Source organism: Oryctolagus cuniculus, chromosome 5 (assembly GCF_964237555.1).
Source record: "Oryctolagus cuniculus chromosome 5, mOryCun1.1, whole genome shotgun sequence".
Classification (NCBI taxonomy): Eukaryota; Metazoa; Chordata; class Mammalia; order Lagomorpha; family Leporidae; genus Oryctolagus; species Oryctolagus cuniculus.
Window position 1 is genome coordinate 124,741,855 of NC_091436.1, and position 21,280 is coordinate 124,763,134.

Consider the following 21,280-nt stretch of genomic DNA (forward strand, 5'->3'; position numbering starts at 1 on the left):
TTTGTGTGTGTGTGTGTGTGTGTGTCTCCCCACTCGCATCCCCAGCCATTCAAATAAATAAATCTACAAGTTTTTCAAAAGATCTGCTACCTTAAAAAAGAAAAAGAAATGAGCCATGAAGGACCAGTGTCAGAGCTGCCTTCTGGGGGATGCTGTTGTTTCAGTTCAGACTTTGTGGAGAGAGGTTCCATCTGCTTTCCATGCTATAAGCTCCCAAAACATAAAAGTATGGCGGGTAACATATTCAGAGGATGCTAAAATGATAATTGAGAGGGGGTGGCTCTTGTCTCAAGGTGTCTTTTATGAGGCAAAAGTGAAGACAACCATTCATTTAAACTTGAAGATATGAGGAAAGTAAACAGTCTTCTTTGAGCTGAAGTTCAATCATGAGAATGGGTAAGGAGAAAGGGTGGCTGCAAACTCCCTAAAATGATGCATAAGGAGTCAAGTTCCACGAGTCTCCATACTTACAAATGACTCAAAAGCCAAACTTCATGTCTGCCTAATTAAACCCTAAATATTTGGGGTCCCAAAAAGAGAGAGGAGGATAGATGGTTAGAAAAAAAAAAAGGGCTTCCAAGAAAAATGAATTAACTAAATGAAATCATATAGGATTCTTTTTGAATGAAAAAGTTTGAGCAGGAAGAGAGCTTTGTAAAAACCCAGTAAGAGGTATGCATGGTTGCTACTAGCAAGTCTCCTTTTTTAAGCACTTTGGCTAAACACATGGGGGTATAAAGGAGGGTCTGCTTTCCTAAGCATCACTTACAACAAGCACACCACGGACATGGAGGTAGGCTTCATGGCTTCGCGCAGAAATGGAAGGAAACAAGTCAACAGAGGCAAAGCCCAAACCAGCACACAAAAGGCTTCTTCCTGTTTGTGCTGCCAGCAGGCTTCAGTGTGATAGGAAACTATGACAGCCAGTGGTCCCTGCCAAATCAGGGTGTCTGCAATGAGCACTGCAATGAGTACTGGGGGAGGAGGGCACAATTAGGGAGACCCACATTCCCATCCATTATCCTCCACCCATTTCTCCTTAATCAGGACTTAAAATAGACTAAGCAAACTTCAGATATTTCTTGAGAAAAAATATATAAACAGCCTCTCCCAAGCATGGGAAGATCCCTGGACTACATAGGCTTTGGCACCAACTGTGTAATCATGAGCTAGCAATTTACCTCCTCTGAGTGTCTTTGTTCTCACAAGAATGCATGAGTTATCTCTAAGATATTGTCCAGCTATGAAAAGCTATGGCTCATTCCACTCAGAAAAATGAGCTTCCTAACCTCAGTCCTTTCTAGAGACACCTCCCATCACACAGCGTCTTGGCTCGTGTCAGCAGAGAAGACCTAAGAGCAGAATCTGACTCCCCATCTCGTCCCTACCAGGGTCTTCTAAAGCTGACCAAGGTGGCCACCAGACTCCATTTGTAAATCAACCTAACTTATTTAGAGCTTTAAAGTAAAATTTGAGAAAAATGCAGCCAACTGGATAAAAACTTGTTGCTATATAAATACATACACATACACCAAGCATGATAACAGGTTTGTAACAATGCAAACAATGTGAGAGGCAGGGCTCAGATCTTGGGAGACAATTTCAGGGGAGAGAATGAGGAATGGTATGTGCAACCTAAGGTATCACATCCTGTGAAAAGAGAAACCAGGAGGAAGAGGCACTGTTAAGACAAGGTGATAAGGATCTCATCACTAGCACCAAGTTCAATCTTACAGAAAAAGAAGGGCTTTTCTTTTTAAAGGAAAAACCCAACAAAAGAGGCAAGGGGTTATACCACATGTCACATCTGGGCTAGCCTCAGCCTTGGCATACCCTGGACCTAGATGGTAAGACAGTGGAGGGAAGAGAACAACATACAAATGGGTACGACCTGAACTTGAAATGTAACTGGGATCCGTGCTGGCCAGGAGAATGACTCATAGTTCAAGTCACATTATTGAAGTGGGTGTAGTAAATTCAGGTTCACATCAGGGTGGAGTCAGTATCCTGGGGCTCAGATAGAACAAGCGGGTGTTTCAGAAAGTGCCTAGGCACTGTGATACCTAATGTCAGATATCCACGCTTCTAGGAATTGTCTCCTAGTCATTCATTCCTTTAAAATATATTTACTGAGTCACTCTGGTGCTGTGGTAGGCACTAAGGATGCTAATGAAGAATAAAGGTAGGCTTTGTCCCTGCTCTCACGGAGTTTACAGTCAGGTAGAAGAGACTGGCATTAATCAAATAATGAGGTAACTGTTGCAGATATCCATGGCACCCTGAGAACATGCCAACCTGGGCATCAGGACATCTTTTCTTAGGTGGTTATGATTAAGTCAAGACCTGAAGAAGGAGCAGAAGTCCAAAGAGATGAACAGATGGGATCAAGAGAGCTTTTAAGCAAAGAGGATTGCATGAATCCAAAATCCAGGAAGGAGGTAGCTGAACTGTTTTTAAGCGCTTGATAGAAATCCAGTGTGTTTGGAGCACTGGCAAAAAAGTTCAAAATAATGTGAGATAAAATTGGAGAGCAGGAAGGGTATGCAGAACCTGCTGTTTAGGACCCAGCACAATAGGATGGGTATGCAGGAAAAACGGCAGCTGAAGTGGTGCTGCACTCAGAAAACTGGAAGGATCCTTACGGCACTTGGCTGCCTTCACATATCCTGACCACTGGGACGAGGTTCCTGAGGTGCCCCCATGCTGAACCAGGACTGGCTCTTGATGTGCACAGTGAACTTGGGGTAACAGGCTTGGGCCTACAGCTATGAGGGGTTTTGGTGAGCTCCACCTCTTACACGCTAATTCAAGGGTAAAGCCTGGCCATCTATACATTTAACCAGTTCCGTGGGTGATATTACTATATGCCAAAGTTTGAAAACAATGGACACAATCTTTATTAATGACAGTTGAAAAAGAAAATTACTCAACACTACTTTGATTTAATCTTTCCTATCAAGAAAGATCTTCAAATAGAAAGAGCAGAACAAACACAATTAAGAGGAAATTTAGGACCAAGAGAGGTGAAGAGATAAGGAAGAACAGCTTGCTGCTCTTGATGGAGTTAAGTCTCTGTCCAAGATGAATGATATCCCACAATACTGAAAGAATGTACGGCCACTAGCCGGCAAGAGCAATTTATTTGACAGGAGCTAAAATATTCTTCCTTATATGAAGTAAAATATGTCCCCTTGTTAATTCCATTCACTACTAATCTTAAGTTTTGCTTTCTTGAATCACTACTCAATATGACAGTTAAATTATTCGAGGATAATCCCTTTAGAGCTTACTAGAGGGGCCAGCATTATGACACAGCAATACTGGCATCCCATATGGGTGCTGGCACAAGTCCCATCTGCTCCATTTCTGATCCAGCTCCCTGCTTATGCATCTGGGAAAGCACTAGCCCCGCCCAGCCCTGGCCATTGTAGCTATCTGGGGAATGAAGATATCTCTCTATCTGTCTCTCTCTCTCTCTCTCTTTCTCTCTCTCTTTCTCTGTTTCTGTCACTCCCTCTCTCTCAGTAACTCTACCTTTCAAATAAATAAGTAAATATTTTACAAAAATAAAAAAGCTTATAATGTTAAATGCAGTAGGTTTTGTATTCTCTTACCCCATTTCCCTTATTCTGAAAAATGGCACAGCTATTAGTAAAATCTAACTGTCAACTAGTTTTTTGGAGCCCTTGTTGATGATGACATTTTTGCAGTCCTTAAAAAATCACTTTCAAAAACCTATGTACAGGGGCCAGTGCTGTGGCATGATGGGTAGAGCTGCCAACTGCAGTGCCAGCATCCCATATGGGCACCAGTTTGAGTCACAGCTGCCCCTCTTCTGATCCTGCTCTCTGCTATGGCCTGGGAAAACAGTAGGGGATGGTCCAAGTTCTTGGGCCCCTGCACCCATGTGGGAGGTCTCGAAGAAGCTCCTGGCTCCTGGCTTCAGATCAATGGAACACTGGCCATTGCAGCCAACTGGGGAGTGAACCAGGGAATGGAAGACCACTCTCTCTCTGCCTCTCCTTCTCTCTGTGTGTAACTCTGATTTTCAAATAAATAAATAAATCTTAAAAAAAAAAAGCCAATGTACAAACAACTTTTTACACCTGAACTCCACAGAGACCATCAGAAAGCAGATGGGATCCACTAAAAACCCATTTCATAGAATTACTGGAACAATAGATTAGAAGAAAGCTCATCAATCTACTATGTATCTGGACCTCAGCAAAGTAAAAGTTTTATCTCTAATGTGATTTATCACTAGTTAGTTAAAAGGCCTACAAGGAACTGGTTGCTAATATAGATCATAGTTTGGAGATAAGTATATAGTGGCATCACAGTTTTAATATGTCCAGCATTTTTACCAGTCTTGAATATATTACCTTGGAATATACTAACAGACTATTAGTCGACCCTTGCTGACGTGGTCAGACATGGCTAGAGGACTGTGTTCTTGAGTGTTCCAGACTGAAGAACACTGGAGAAAACAGTACAAGGTACAAGAACCCCCTCTAGGAGGAATGATTGAAGAAATAGCAAAGAGCTCCCATCCAGCCTAAATCTTTCCACATGATATTCCTACTTCCCACTTGAACTAGAATTCAGATTTTCCCCAGATCTTTCCTCCTAATCCTTCTATTTGGCTACTGGTCAGTCTCTAACTAGATGGGTTAACTCCAGAAGTTCTTCCATCATTGCCACCATCTACCAAACTACAAGACATTCCCACCTTGGTAATTAGCCCAATATCATCCTTGTTTTCCTGACTTGTAATGAGTCCTATGAAGTCCTAGGAGAACATGTCATTCACACGGATGACTCATCAGAGCATAGCCCACTCCTAGCCACAAACTGCAACTGCTGCAGTAGATAACCATGCTGACGGCTCTTCTAGCCTTCTCTGTCCTCAGCTGGGTCCTCAATGATGTTTATCCAAAGTCATGCTCCTGTCGCACTATCCACCCCAGTGACAGCTCCAGCACTCTCACCCCTCCCTACCTGAAATAATCCTGTCAGCTTTCACCTTCCTGAAAAACTGATGTATAATATAAGCTCTGAGTTTTTCACACATCTCCTAATGCCTCCATTCTCTTATTCACTAAATATTATTCATAGTACCAAGTATTCTGTTAAATCTGCCTTTTAAAGATTATTAAATGGCACTGTGGCACAATAGGTTATCCTCCGCCTGCAGTGCTGGCATCCCATATGAGCGCTGGTTCTAGTCCCAGCTGCTCCACTTCCGATACAGCTTTCTGCTATGGCCTGAGAAAGCAGTAGAAGATGGCCCAACTCCTTGGACCCCTGCACCCATGTGGGAGACCCAGAGGAAGCTCCTGGCTCTGGCTTCAGATCAGTGCAGCTCTGGCCGTTGCGGCCATTTGGGGAGTGAACCAATGGAATGAAGACCTTTCTCTCTGTCTCTCCTTCCCACTGTCTCTAACTCTAGCTGTCAAATAAATAAATAAATCTTTAAAAAAAATTAAAGATTATTAAAGGGCCAGTGCTGTGGCATAGTAGGCTAAGCCTCCACCTGCAGTGCCCGCATCCCATATGAGTGCCAGTTTGTGTCTTGCTGTTCCTCTTCCAATCCAGCTCCCTGCTATGGCCTGGGAAAGCAGTAGAAGGTGACTTAAATGCTTGGGCTCCTGCACTTGTGTGTGAGACCTAGAGGAAGTTCCTGGATTCTGGTTTCAGATCAGCCCAGCTCCAGCCATACAGGCCATTTGGGGAGTGAACCAGTGGATGGAAGACCTTTCTGTCTGTATCTCCCTCTGTCTATAACTCTACCTCTCAAATAAATACATAAAATCTTTTTTTACAAAAATATTATTAAAGCAGACTGTTTACAAACCATTAAAAGGCAAGTCCTAGGCCAGGCATTTAAGTATTCCAGTTAGCACACAAGTAAGATGCTTATATCCTATATTGGAGTACCAGGGTTGGATAAATGGCTCTAGCTCCTAACTCCAGCTTCCCACCAATACAGAAAATGGGAAGGAGCAGTGATGGGTTCCTGTCACCCACATGGTAGACTTCTATTGAATTCCTACCTTTTAGCTTCAGCCTGGCCCAATCCTTGCCATCGGGAGTATGTGGGGAATGAACCAGCAGAGGAGAGTGCTGTCAGTGTCTCTGACTCTCAATTAGATTTTTAAAATATTTTAAAGTCCTTATCACAATAAGCAAAGCCCTAGAAATAATGTAAAGGTCATAACTGGAAGTGAATCCATACACTCTTATTTCTAGAATATTTCTGTATAAATTAAAATGTAATAAAATAATTTTACCCTGATAGTACCTATAATATATTACTGTTATGAACACTGCAGAGTCACTGTACACTAACTCTCTCAAAGCTTCAGATGTCTGTCTATGATCAAACATGAAAATATATCACCAGCATCTGTCATATCAAACTGTGTGCCTGACTTGCCCCTCTCCTGGATTAGCCCAATAGGTTGATTATTAACTTTAACATTGGTCTTCTATTCTGATTCTTTGCCAACACAGAGGGTTAAAGCAGAGAAATAAAGATCACTAGAAATCAAAACCAAGGAAGTATAGCCATCCTAATATGAAACAAAATAGACTTTAACACAAAAACTTCTAAGAGAGACAGAGAAGGGCATTATGGGATGATTAACAGATCAATTCAACAGTAAGATGTCAATGTTGTAAATGCTTACACACCCAATGCCAGGGTGCCTGGCTATTTAAAATAAATTTTAATGGATCTAAAGGGAGACATAGACTCCAATACAATAATAATGGGGAACTTCAACACCCCACTTTTATCATGGACAGATCAACTAAACAGAAAATCAACAAAGAAACAAAAGAGCTAATAGACACTATGGACCAAAATATTTCATCCCACAGTTGTAGAGTACATATTCTTCAGTGAATGGAACTTTCTACATCATATGCTAGGCTATAAATCAAGTCTCAGCAAATTCAAAAGAATCGAAATTATACCATGTATCTTCTCTGACCACAGTGAAAAGAAGCTGGAAACTAACAACTTAAGAAAGTCTAGAAAATATACAAACACATGGAGACTAAACATCATGCTCCCAGTGGGTCACAGAAGAAATCAAAAGAGAAATAAAAAAATTACTGGAAATAAATAAAGATGACAATATAACATATCAAAACTTATGGGATACAGCAAAAGTAGAGTTAAGAGGGAAGTTTACAACAATTAGTGCCTAAATCAAGAAATCAGAAAGGCATCAAATTAATGGTCTATCAATGTATCTCAAGGTCCTAGAAAATCAACAACAAACCAAACCCCAAATTAGTAGAAAGAAAGATATAATTAAAATTAGAGAAGAAATAAACAAAATTGAAACCAAAAAAAATCACTGAAATGAAGAGCTGTTTAAAAAAAAATCAACAAAACCGATACACCTAACTAACCAAAAAAAAGAGGGAGAATATGCAAATCAACAACATCAGAGGTGAAAAAGATGTAACAAGAGATACCACAGAAATAAAAAGAACCATCAGGAATTACTACAAACATCGATATGCCAACAAATTGGAAAATCTAGAGGAAATAATAGATTTTCTACCAAAATTGAGTCATGAAGGCATAGAAAACCTAAACAGACCAATAACCAAAATGGAGATTTAATTGATAATAAAGACCCTCCTAACAAAGAAAAGTCCAGGCCAGATGGCTTCACTGCTAAATTCTACCAGACTTTTAAAGAATTAGTTCCAATTCTTCTCAAACTATTCAAAACAATTGAAAGGCAGATCAGTATTACCTGAATTCCAAAACCAGAAAAAGATAGAATAAAGAAGGAGAACTATAGACCAATATCCCTGATAAAATGGATGCAAAAATACTCAACAAAATACAAAATCAACACACAAAAATTAATAGCCTTTGTATACACAATGCCATGACTGGAAAGAACTTGTAAGATCAGTCCCCTTTACAATAGCTACAAAAAAAAAAAAAAACTTAAATACCTTGAAATAAATTTAACCAAGGATATGAAAGATCTTTGTAAATAAAACACATTAAATAAAGACATAGAAGAAGACACAAAAAGATATAAAAATCTTTCATGTTTATGGGTTGGAATAATTAATATAATCAAAAAGCCTATACTACCCAAAGCAATTTACAGATTCAGTGTGATCCCAATCAAAATACCAATGACATTCTTCTCAGATCTAGAAAAAAACTGTTGCTAAAATTCATATGGAAACACAAGATACCCCGATTGGCTAAAGCAATCTTAAACAACAAAAACAAAGCCAGAGGCATCACAATACCAGACTTAAAGACATACTACAGAGCAGCTATCATCAGAATAGCCTGGTACTGGCACATGAATAGACACGCAGACAAATGGAACAGAACAGAAAACCCAGAAATCAATCCATGCATCTACAACCAACTCATCTTTGAGAAACAAGCTGAAATCAATCCCTGGACAAAGGACAGTCTCTTCAACAAATGGTACCCGGTAAATTGGATCTATACATGCAGAAGTATTAAACAAGACCTACCTTACACCTTGTACAAAAATCAACACAAAATGGACCAAGGGTCTAAATCCATGACCTGATACCATCAAATTACCAGAGGAAAACATCAGGTAAACTCTGCAAGACATTTGCATAGGCAAAGACCTCCTGGAAAAGACCCTAGAAGCACAGGCAATAAACATAAAAACAGACAAATGGGAATATATCAAGCTAAGAAGCTTTGGCACTGCAGGGGAAGTATTCAATAAAGTAAAGAGGCAACCGACCAAATAGGAGAAAATATTTGCAAACTATGCAACTGATAAAGGATTAATATTCAGGATCTATTAAGAGCACAAGAAACTCAACAACAAAACAAATAATCCAGTTAAGAAATGGATGAAGGGCATGAACAAGCGATTTTCAAAGGATGAAATAAAAATGGCCGACAGACACATGAAAAAATGCTCAGGATCATTAGCCACTAGGGAAATGCAAACAAAAATCACAATGAGGTATCACTTCACCTGAGTTAAAATGGCTGTCATCCAAAAAAAAAAAAAAAAAAAATGCTGGCAAGGATGTGGGTACCACAATCCACTGTTGGTGGGAATATAAAGTAGCATAACCATTATGTAAGACAGTAAGGAGATTCCTCAGAGATCTGAAAATAAATCTACCATATAACCCAGTCATCCCACTCCTGATAATTTACCCAAATGAAATGAAATCAGTATATGAAAAAGGTATTTGTACACTCATGTTTATTGCAGCTCAACTCACAATAGCTAAGTTATGGAATTAACCTAGATGTCCATCAACTGTGCTGTATATTTACACTATGGAATACTACACCATAAAAAAGATGAAATCTTGTTTTTCACAACAAAATGGATGCAACTGGAAACCATTATGCTTAGTGAAATAAGCCAATCTCAAAAAGACAAATATCATATGCTTTCTTTGATATGTGGCAGTTAATAAATACCAAAAAATGTATAGGAGTGAAACAATCATTTTGGGATATGATTGTCGTTTTAGCCCTTGTTTATACTCCTGTGGAACTGTGGTCTTCCTACTTTTTACTTGTTGAATATTATGATTAGTGGCAAATTAAGCCTGTGAATACAGATTGGATTAAAATTATGTTTTTGCAAAAACTGATGAAGAGATGGAATGAAGGGAGGGGAGTTGGGGGGGATAAAAGGAGTGAAGAATGTGGTTGTCTTCTTGGAACTGTATCTATGGAGTGCATAAAATCTGTCTCTTTATATTAATGAAAAATTTAGGAAATTTAGAAAAAGAAGTATCCCTAGGCAACTAGTAAATGGGAAAGTGTGCATGTTGCACATATATATGTATACGCATATGAGCACACTGCAAAAGGTCTGTGGGGAAGATAGAACTAAAAGATAAAAATTAATTTTGGTGTAAGGAAATTTTTAAATCCAGACATAGCTCTTTCGTAATATACATTTTCCATGAAATTTTGAAGACCCTTATATCAAACTATTGAAACAGAGATGATGCTTTGGAAAAGACTAGGAGAATGAATTCAAGATGGATAGAAATGGAAAAGTCTTGGGGAAGAAGAACAAAGGGAGGCATCATATAGGAAACAGATTCTTTACACAATGAAATAGTAACTATGGGGCAGGCATTGTGGCACAGCAGGTTAAAGCCCTGGCCTGAAGTACTGACATTTTATATGGGCACCGGTTCTAGTCCTGGCTGTTCCACTTCCCATCCAGCTCTCTGCTATGGTCTGGGATAGCAGTAGAAGATGGCCCAAGTCCTTGGCCCCTGAACCCACATAGGAGAACCAGAAGCAGCTCCTGGCTCTTGGCTTGGGACCCTGCACTCACGTGGGAGACCCGGAAGAATCTCCCAGCTCCTGGCTTCGGATCGGCGCAGCTCTGGCCATTGCGACCATCTGGGGAGTGAACCAGCAGATGGAAGACCTCTCTCTCTATCTCTACCTCTCTCTGTAACTCTTTCTTTCAAATAAATAAAATAAATCTTTATTTAAAAAAAAGAAATAGTAACTAAACTGAAGAAAATTACAAAGACAAGTTTTTGGAACAAGAAATTAATTTTTCTCACAATATCACTCCTCTCTAGTTTTCTAACATCATATTTCAGACCATCTTAAGTTAATAAGGGAATTCCAACTGATAGAAACCTAAACAGAGCATCTTTGAGAAGCTACCCTGCATGTTATGTTAACAGGCCAAGCAACATCATGACAGGTTGACCCCCAGCCCTTCACAGATCCTTCAGAACTTCATTCTTTAAAGCCATCACAGCCTGCACTCAAGTTCTGCTCTTCCTCATAAGGTGACTGCCAAAGCTGAATAGATGTGAAACAGTGTTTACACACAGGACTTGTGATCCGTTTGCAAACTAAGGCTTGTGACCAGCAACCTCCTCTAGAAGAGATTTCCTGCTATACATGGGCTTGGCAGCAACACACACAACTAACCTGCCCAAAAGATCTCAAAGGAAGAAGATAGGGAAAGATTTTCCAGTAACTTCAGGAATTAAAACATAGCACCAAAACAACAACAAAACATAGCACCACCACAGTAAAAGTACTTCCAACATTCTGTCTGTGAGTACGGAGCCTTCAGTTCTTTAGGACACAAGCTGACCCCAAGTGAGTAGAACCACAGTGGTTGTGAAGACTAACAGCTCACTTACCTCCCACTCTCCACACCCACACTGAGGGTGCCCTGCAGTTCTTCCTGCTCACCAACAGCCCCTGAGACTCTGATGGGCTCCTTCCCCTTCATATGCAACAGCTACCACTCCACGCCACTGCACCTCTGGACTTGCATCACATTAAAGTATCATATGGTCATTCATTACTTAAACTGAATAGTCATTTAAGACACACAACTCAGCTGAACTTTCCCATTTCTGTTTCTGAAAAATCTCCACTAATAAATGTTCCAAGAGGGACTAGCATTGTGGCGCAGCAGGTTAAGCTGCCACCTGCAATGCCAGCATCCCAAATGAGTGTCAGTTTGAGTCCTGGCTACTCTGCTTCTGACCCAGCTCCCTACTAAGCTATCTGGAAAAGTGTATTACTTGCCACCCACATGGTAGACCTAGACGCAATTCCGGGTTCCTCCCTTGAGCCTGGTAAAGTCCTGGACATTGTTGCAATTTGGGGAGTAAACCAGAAGATGGAAGATTCTCTTTCTCTCTCTCTCTAACTATTCCTTTTAATTAAATGCATAAATATTATTAAAAATAAATAACTAAAATAAAAAACAAATGTTTCAGGACAAGCACATAGAATCAGGCTGAAGAAAGCCAAGCACACATAGCCTAATTCCAACTGGCCTAAGTGGTGCAAAGCCTCTTAATTTTTAAAGGAGCACTGTTTGCTAAGGAAATACAGAACCACATAGAAGTTGAAGTGAAACCATGTGACTTCAGTCGGAGTAACTTTTGATAAGATCATTATTATTCCATAGATGTCTGGCAAGCTGGGGCTCCCCCACCAAGATATTCCTAGAAATATTACTTTGAATACATGCTTTATATAACTGTGATTCGATCATTAAAAGCTATTATAATAAATTTCAAAGTATAAATCAGATACTCCTAATTCATCCCTTTAATGAAAATATCATCTCCGAGCAACTCAAATAAAAAAGAAATTAGTCTCGGGTCCAGCGCTGTGGCATAGCGGGTAAAGCTGCCGCCTGCAGTGCCGGCATCCCATACGGGCACCAGTTTGTGTCCCGGCTGCTCCACTTCCTATCCAACACTTTTCTATGGCCTAGGAAAGTAGTGGAGAATGGCCAAAAACCTTGGGCCCCGGCAGCTGCGTGGGAGACTCGGAAGAATCTCCTGGCTCCTGGCTTTGGATCGGTGTAGCTCCAACCATTGTGGCCAGCTGGGGAGTGAACCAGCAGATAGAAGACCTCTCTCTCTCTCTCTCTGCCTCTCTGTAACTCTGCCTTTCAAATAAATAAATAAATCTTTAAGGAAAAAAAGAAATTAGTCTTTTCAGGCATGTGTCACTCAGAATGTCAACTTCCATTGATGGGGAGGGCAATAACTGCCTGCTAAGAGCTGAAATCCATGGTCAATTATAATAACTCAAGTGGTCTTCAGCAAATCATTTCTCTAAGAATATATTTCTCCCTCTGTAAAATATGTGCTTCTCAAAATTATTTTAAGGCTTCAGTAAAAACTTGGGTAAAAGTAGTTTGTAAGTGAAACCTAGTTGCATAAATTAAAGTTGTCAGGGACGTAAGAGGGAGGAAACTGAGTAACGTCAGCCTCCAAAGGGTGCAGAGTGCTAAAGAGCACTGGACCCTGAAGTATGGAGATCAGGTCTTAGCGTCTGTATTTGCCACTTACTAGTGTTGTAATGGAACTTCAGGGAGCTATCTCACCTCTCTGACCCTCAGTTTCCATAATAATGCCACTTTTCTCATAAAGCTAATGTAAGGAGTACATGAGTTAAATTCATTAGAACAATAAATGACACCTAACGGCAATCCAATCAGATAGATACTGGAAAAATACTATGACTAGGATAGTAATGGGTCACACTTCCTGAAGAAATCAACGTCAAGAGTCACCAACTAGGCAGGATGTAGTGGGGATACAACATTAAATAAAATGGCTTGGGGCCGGCACCGTGGCACAGCGGGTTAACACCCTGGCCTGAAGCACCAGCATCCCATATGGGCACCCGTTCTAGTCCCAGCTGCTCCTCTTCCAATCCAGCTCTCTGCTAGGGCCTGGGAAAGTAGTAGAAGATGGCCCAATTCCTTGAGCCCCTGCACCCATGTGGGAGACCAAGAAGAAGCTCCTGGTTCCTGGCTCCTGGCTTCAGATTGGCTCAGCTCTGGCCATTGAAGCCATTTGGGGAGTAAACCAACGGAAGGAAGATCTTTCTCTCTGTCCCTCACCCTCACTGTCTGTAACTCTACCTCTCAAATAAATAAATAAAATATTTAAAATAAATAAATAAATAAAATGGCTGTAGACTCTGAACTTTTTCAAAGTCTGATAAAGGAGACAGACATGCAAAGAAGTAACTGTCACCATGCAGGACTGTACAAGTTGGTATGGGAACTTGACTCAGCTTGATTATATTGGAAGAGGCTTGACAGAGGTGGCAGCATTTGGGGTAAGCTTGGAAGACAAAAATATAAATGTATTTAGAAAAGCAACACAAGGAATGGTATCCAGTGAGAGACAAAGGCATGAATTATGATAACATATTAATTTAGCATCCAAAAACAATATGCAGAAGTGTCAAGATGTACTTCTGACAACGGCCACTGCAAAAGAGGTCAGAATGGAGGGGTAAAATGTCCTGTGCACTTCCTTCTAGCATTTACATTCAGGGAAAATTAACTTCCATTGACTGCTTAAAAAAAAATTAAGAATCAAGAGCTGCTTTCAATGGAGAAAGGAACCCCACAGGGAATCATGAAACCTAGGAAAAATCATGGGGTGGGGGGCAGCTCTTCAGATGATGTTGTAGGGGAAGTTTTGTGCCTTGCTGTACAACTGAAAATGTCAAGTCTCCTTTCTCTACGTGACTGCTTTTCTGAGCTCCCCAGTTCCACCCCAGCCACGTGCTTCCAATTTTCCCCCACGTCAGTATAAACAGCACCACCAGCCTCCTTTTCCTAGGCCCTGTCTGTGTGAGGTCTCTATATTTTTAAGTGTTCAGAATACTTCTATCTCTATTGCAACCACCATCAACTCTCTTGTGCTACTACAGTATCTTCCAGAACACAACCCTCCTTCTTTCTTTACCCTCTGATAACCTACTCACCACACAGCATCCAACAGACATCATTTAAACATGCAAATTAGAAAATGTCACCCCTTGCTTCACATTCTTCAACAGCATCCACTACAATCATAACAGACTCAAGTGCCTATGGCCTTCCATACTCTCTATAATCTAGCCCCTGCTGGCTTCCTGCCATTCCCTTTACCTGAGTTTTCCACCACCTGAAGCGCCGTTCCTCATAGACCTTCAAATCTTTTCAAAGAATCTTTTCCCAACCTTCCAATCAAAATTAGCTTCTTCCACCCCTAAGCTGCTCTCTACCAATTACCTCATTTTATTTTCTAACAGCACTTGCTATTATTTGAAACTATTTTCTATGCATGCTTATTTACACTAAAATACAAGCTCCTTGTGAGTAGAAATTATGTCTGTCTTGCTCACTTGAATTAATGCCTGGCAGATAGCAGGCAATCAATAAATATTTTTTGAATAAATGAACGACAGAACAGCAGTGCATGCCCTGCCCTAAAGGTGAGATTAATGGTCCAATCCACAAAACCCAAGGCCCTGAATCAGTATAATTATTTTTAGATGTAGCTGACCAACACAGAGGCTACTGAATTAAAACACTGATTATCTTGAGAGATGCACTAATATAGTATCCTTACTCTACTATCATCATACTCTGAGTCAAAAGCAGTGGATGTTTGTGATAGACTAGGTGCTTCCTGGTGTCCAGAGGCAGGTAGCAGATATCAGAGCAATAAAGCAGTGCAGAGGAATCCATTTCCTTAGGAAGCTGTGGGGAGGCCCTGGACCCTACGGGTGGAAATCAGCCTGAAAGACTTCCACAGTTATCAGACCAGCACTACAAAGATGCAGGCCTACCTTATGATTAGAACCTTCACCTTGGGAATTGCAAGAGACATTGGAGAAGGCTAATAATTATAAAACACTAAATGCTTATGACTTCCTTCTTCAATTTATGATTTCTAATTTCATATAAGCAATAAAATAAGACAATCTCAACTGAAGCTGAAAGGATGGAAAGACAGCCTTTAGATAAAGGTTCCAGGACTCTTTCCCAAAGAAGACAACATAGCAACCTTGAAGGACGCATGGTATCTTATTAATAGAGACTCGTAGAGATGTAGCAGTCTCAGTAAAAAAGAACAGAGGGAAAAATATGTACTCGAGGGTCAACAATATTATAGCCTGGGTCACAGAATGTGGAGCAGGAGGTTTGGGAAGGGTAACTAACTCTTCAGTGAGATTCTAAACCAAGGACAATACTTCTCCCACATATTACCTGGGCCCTAAAAGCTATTTGTGATAGACCTGAAATTATACTTACTAAGTAAACAAGAAAATTACTCTAGAGATTTAAAAAGTAAATCTATTCAACTCACTTTGATATTATTGCTGCTCTGCGTGTTTAGGGTTTTTCCTAATCATTTGGGTCACAGTAGAACTCTGTACATCCTTGGTTATGGGCAGCCACTTGTGTTATCTCACTAACAATATGAGGCCATTTAAAGAAAGTTACATGCCTCATTATTCCTGTAAGCCAATCGAGACCTTAAATACCTCTTCAAAAGGAAAAAGATAAGTAAAGCTTTTGCTTTTGCCACATCAAGACTTCTGCACCTTAAGACAAACATGATGCATCTGCCTCTTCTTTTGATTTTCTCTGGGAGCTGTTATTGACAAGAAAACTACCTAATGAGTTCTTCTATTATAATTCTCTATGCTCAGGCTAAATGGTTTTATAATCTGCATAAGGGTAGCCTATCACCAACCATTATCTGGGAGTCTGTAAGATATGCTCTTTCCATATTAAGGGGCACTCCACTGCAATTGGTTTTGTTCTAGTTTTGCTTATGCTGAATGACAAACTTACATGTTTCAGAACTCAACAACTTCTGAGAATAACTGACCATGCAGGGGACACTGCCATTGGTGGTGACCAAAAATTCTCCAGCTCATAAAGCAAACTCATTAGATGAGATAGCAAGAGACTTCCAGACCCAGGACAGGCAGGGTCTGTGCTATACCCCTCATAAGCAGGAAGCCGCTACAGAAGATATGATGATTCTACACCCTTCAGCATCCCTAAGATCAAGGTCTGGAATCTCTGATGGGGGGAATGATACAGGCAAGCAGATAGGATTAAATCAATTAGATTTGTGAGCTGGAAGACCACACCACCTGTGTGATCTCACGCCCCTACCTGACCCCACCTGCCAATCAGACAACATAACCACTCCCCTTTGGCAGTAAATAAAAGGCCTGGAGCATGGTGGGCCTGCCCTTGTTGTCCCGTGCCTCCAGGTACATGGTCTTCTGGCCACCTTGCTCTCTGATTTCCTGCCTGCATGCTTGCTTCACATGGCTCCCAGCCTGCTCTCTGCCTGGTATGGACCTAACTTAGTTTCTAGACTTCTTTCTCCCCTAAATAAAGCCCTCACTTTCCTGCATATTTCTCTCACTGAATAAATGCTAAAAACTAGCCAGCGCCGCAGCTCACTAGGCTAATCCTCCACCTTGCGGCGCCAGCACACCGGGTTCTAGTCCCGGTCGGGGCGCCGGATTCTGTCCCGGTTGCCCCTCTTCCAGGCCAGCTCTCTGCTGTGGCCAGGGAGTGCAGTGGAAGATGGTCCAAGTGCTTGGGCCCTGCATCCCATGGGAGACCAGGAGGAAGTACCTGGCTCCTGCCATCGGATCAGCGCGGTGCGCCGGCCGCAGCGTGTGGCCCGTGCCGGCCGCGGCAGCCATTGGAGGGTGAACCAACGGCAAAGGAAGACCTTTCTCTCTATCTCTCTCTCTCTCACTGTCCACTCTGCCTGTAAAAAAAAAAAAAAAAAAAAAAAAAAAGCTAAAAACTGTAAAAAAAAAAATAAAATAATAAAGTTAACAAGGCCAAGACTAAGTAGAGATGGCAAGTATGTATGTGTACATCAGCAAATTTGGAAAATTTGATATGAGATTTTAGACCCAACACCTTGTAGTCCTACAGATGTGGGGAGGAGAGGGGTAGGCGGTTAAAAACTTGCATCCCGTATTGGAGTACCCAAGTTCAATTCCCAGCTCCAGCTCCCAGGTAACACAGACCTTGGGAAGCAACAGGTGGTGGCTCAAGTACTTCAGTCGCTGACACCCACATGGGAGACCTGGACTGAGTTCTTGATTCCTGGCTCTGGACCTGGGCCCAGACCATTGCAGGCTTTTGGGAGTGAACCAGTGGATGACTGCTCTCCTCTTTCTCTCTCTCACACACACTCTCTTGCTCTCACTCTTGTTCGCTATCTCTCTAAAAAAAAATTTTTTAAAGAGAAGATTGATCTATAGATCAATTCTACTAATATTAATACTCCCCCAAATTAAGAGCTAATACTCTCATAAAAATTCCAAGAGGCTATCAGTACCTAGAAATGTTTGTTTTATACTTTCACTTTAAGAAATATATCCAATGTATATGTACACTTCTCTGCCACTAATTTGCCGTGCAACTATAGATGAGAAATTTCAGCTTCCTGAGCCTCCCACAGGGAAGAGAATGAGGAGTAGCTGACAAAGGAAGAGGATCCCTGTCTGTAGGGATAGCCACACTCCTGATCTGCTCAGCTGCTCTTCTGACATTGCTTAAAACAATAAGTCATTAATATAACATGATTAACAAGTAATTAAAAATTAAAACACAGAAATCAAACATTTAAATAAACCAGTGGTTGCCAAGTCATAGAACCTCTATTCACACACACACACACATATAAAGAGTTTAAGGATTACTATAAATACAAACAGACAAGATAAAACAAAGATAAGCCTTAATCAATAATCTAAAGTCCACTACCTTAAATGTAGTAGCACCTATAGCTACAAACATATAAGTCACAAGTTAAAGTGAATTTCACCCTTGCATTTTTATCAATTATAAATGTCTAGTGAACATATAAATGCTTATATGCATATAAATGTTTTATATTGGCTAAAACATGGACTTCTTTACAGATCTCTAATCTTTTTCCTTGATGTAGATATTTGATTCTCTTCAGTGTTTGGATATTTTTATTTTTATAACTATATTATTTTTAATATATACTTATGCAAAACTATATATTCAAAAATATACATATATATGTAAACTAAAATCTGAGTTAAATATACAAGAATGCTTTTATATAACACGGGCAGCAGAGAAGAAGTGGGTCAATTAGATTATAAACAATTACACTTTGAGACCATTAAGAACATTCAAGATTAACCATTATAGGTGAAAATCTAAACATTAAAAACGATTCATGTTGAGGGCTTTTCTATGTTTTGTTTTGACTTATTTTCCTTCTGTTCTAGTCCACCTCCACCAACAATAACAACTAGATGGCACCGAGTTCCCTTCAGCTCTCAGTACTTTTTGATCTGAAAATTAAAGCTCTATGATGACTGACACTCTCTTCTATCACCATGTTCAAAAAAGCAGCCAAACTAGTCCTAAAATAAGGTCTGCTTCTGCACAAATGAGACAGGAAAAAAAAAGAGTTGGGGATATTCACATCATCTTTAAGAAGAAAGGTAAAGTAAGGAGCTCACTAGAATATATACAGAGAAATGTCACGTGAGGTGTCAGAGCTAAATGTGAATCAGAAGTGAATTCTGTCTGCCTAATGAGTTCCTTACTGACCAGGCTTTATAGCAACCAGTGAAGGCTTCTCGGTAGCTCTGAGAAATTTTCAAGCAAACTTAATGAAACAGTTATACAGATAAGGAATTTAAGCCCAAATGTGAGACAGTAATGCTAGTTTTCTAATAGTGAGGATGTGATGTTATCCCCTGCACCATCCGGATATAATACAGAAACTTAAACAAACATTCTCCCCCAAAAAGCAGTCATTACCATTCCATCAGTGTGTAGACTGACATTGCTGCAGAGTGCAACAATGGTATAAGTTTCCCCAAAAATTTTACCCCAAAGTTATTGAATATTCAAATTTTTATATAAAAAAGAAGTTAGTATCCTCAAGTCAATTATTTAATAAGCCATTTCCCAGCTCCAGGAGTTTCGCAGTGAACACATCTCATCTGGTAGCCCCTCACCCCCAGCCTGCCAGTCTGCGCAAGTGAAACCTAGGAGTCTGTCTTACCTGTAATCTGACTCTGTCCTTGTGGATTAAAAGGACTTGGTGCAGAGTTCAGGGAGGGCCGTGGGTTCTGAGGCGGGACACCTACTCTCATACTGGGATGAGGAATGCGCCCTAAATCACTGAGGCGGTCAGAGAACAAACTAGGTTTAGAGTCATCAAGCTTCTGTCTGTGCCCTGGAAACAGCAAATCATAAAATAAAAGCATATTAATTAGCTGAACAATTGACCATACTAAATAGATATGTGAACATACAAACTGGAGGTTTAAGGCAAGGAATCATCAATACTGGTATTTATAATGATGTGTCTATAAATGCCTTCCATTTCTAATTGCTTGATAATCATTATCTGGTGGCAAGCATTCCTACTTCTGTTCTAAGGGTCCCAGAGTCTCTGTGCCTTGGTAGAGCTCACGAGGAAGTCCAGGTGCCTCCTCCAGGCCTCTCAGTGAAAGGATGGGAAAGGTAGATGTGAACTGGGCAATGTTTGCTTGTTTCATGACAGAGGAGGCTGCCTCTGAAAGCTCAGAGAGTTCACGCATGTTAGACACACAGCCAGAGAGCTGGGGCAGAAACAGAGACAAACATTTGCCAAAGGGAAATTTCCACCATGATCACAGTAACTTTTTCTGTTTTATGTTAAAACTGTCCCTTACTGAAATCTTTTTCTAACTTTCTAAACGAACAAATAAAACTCAAACCTAGAACTTTAAGAAGTTAAGAAAAAAAAACAGAATATGGTCAAGGAAACGCAAATTTTCTAGAGGAATCTGGATATTTCATGATATGTCAAAGCCCAAAAATGCATAACAAGCTCTGTTAAGTCTGAGAGAATGCTTTTTTACCTTAAATTTACTGCTGTGGTTTTGTAAAAGAAACTGAAAAATTTTCGTCAGCTAAGCATGTAAATTTGAGTCTGTTTAAAAAAAAAAAAACAACTTCCTATCCCTCTTCTAGTTTATTTGAATCTAAAACCTAAGGAAATCCTGGATAGTAAATAAATAAGTAAACTGAAATATACCCAAGGTAATAAGACTTCTTAAAAGTCATCAAATCATCCTTATCAGATGAGTATAGTGTCTTCACGCAATATAACAGAAGAGTATCAGACACTGCATGTGACATAGTTATCTGGAACTCTGGAGAATGGCACTGTCATGAGTTAGTGCAATGCTTGATACATGAACAGAAATACAGTGTAACTCCCTGCCCTCAGATTCTGTACCAGTGAGGCCCTAGTACATTGTCCCAATAGCTAAGTAAAACCATTAAGTGACTGAAGCTGATTCCAAGAGCCACTATGATGATGACTGGATTCTGAATTTGTCCACTGAAGAAAAACTAAGGGGAATTAGGATTATCATCCATAAAAGAAAAAAAAAAGCTTGAAGGAGAATTATTAAAAGCCTTCAAGGTCGAGAATTCCTCACTGCTCCATGGGTGGTACAAACACTCTATTTTCCACTTAAGCAGGACAAGAGGAATGTATCAAGAAGGGTTAAATAGAACATTAGAATTTCCCAACTATAAGCTGTCTTCATAAGACAAATTCCTTATTTTATTTGCCCCAAAATGTATTTTCCTGTCTCCTTTTTCATTGCCTACCCAGACCAAAGAAAACAGACAGGAAGCCAAGGCTTGGTAATATGAGTGTAGCTGTCTCCACGGCCAAACATGTTCCAACTGGGCCCATTAACTGAAATGCACCCACCACCCTATTTCCTGCCAGTGCAAGTATTGGGCATCTGCTACAACAGAGGGACTGGACCTAGTAGAAAAATGATTGGGAAAAACTAGGGAAATTCATTGTTTAATAGTTGTTTTCCCCAACATTTATGAATTTTTACCCAGATTGCAAAGAGATTTTAAGACCCAAAAGA

The 21,280-nt window shown here is 40.3% G+C and overlaps 1 protein-coding gene across 11 annotated transcripts in view; it reads right to left on the minus strand.

Moving 5' to 3' along the window:
- Positions 1 to 21,280, minus strand: part of RUNX2 (RUNX family transcription factor 2) — a 358,973-nt gene that overhangs the window by 157,996 nt on the left and 179,697 nt on the right. For 7 of the 11 annotated variants that reach the window (XM_070074039.1, XM_070074031.1, XM_051855668.2 and 4 more), the window contains one exon: positions 19,402 to 19,575. The exons of the other annotated variants lie outside the window; for them this stretch is intronic. In XM_070074039.1, coding sequence (XP_069930140.1) covers positions 19,402 to 19,575 — 174 coding nt within the window. The remainder of the gene's footprint in view (positions 1 to 19,401; positions 19,576 to 21,280) is intronic. 11 annotated transcript variants of the gene reach the window in all.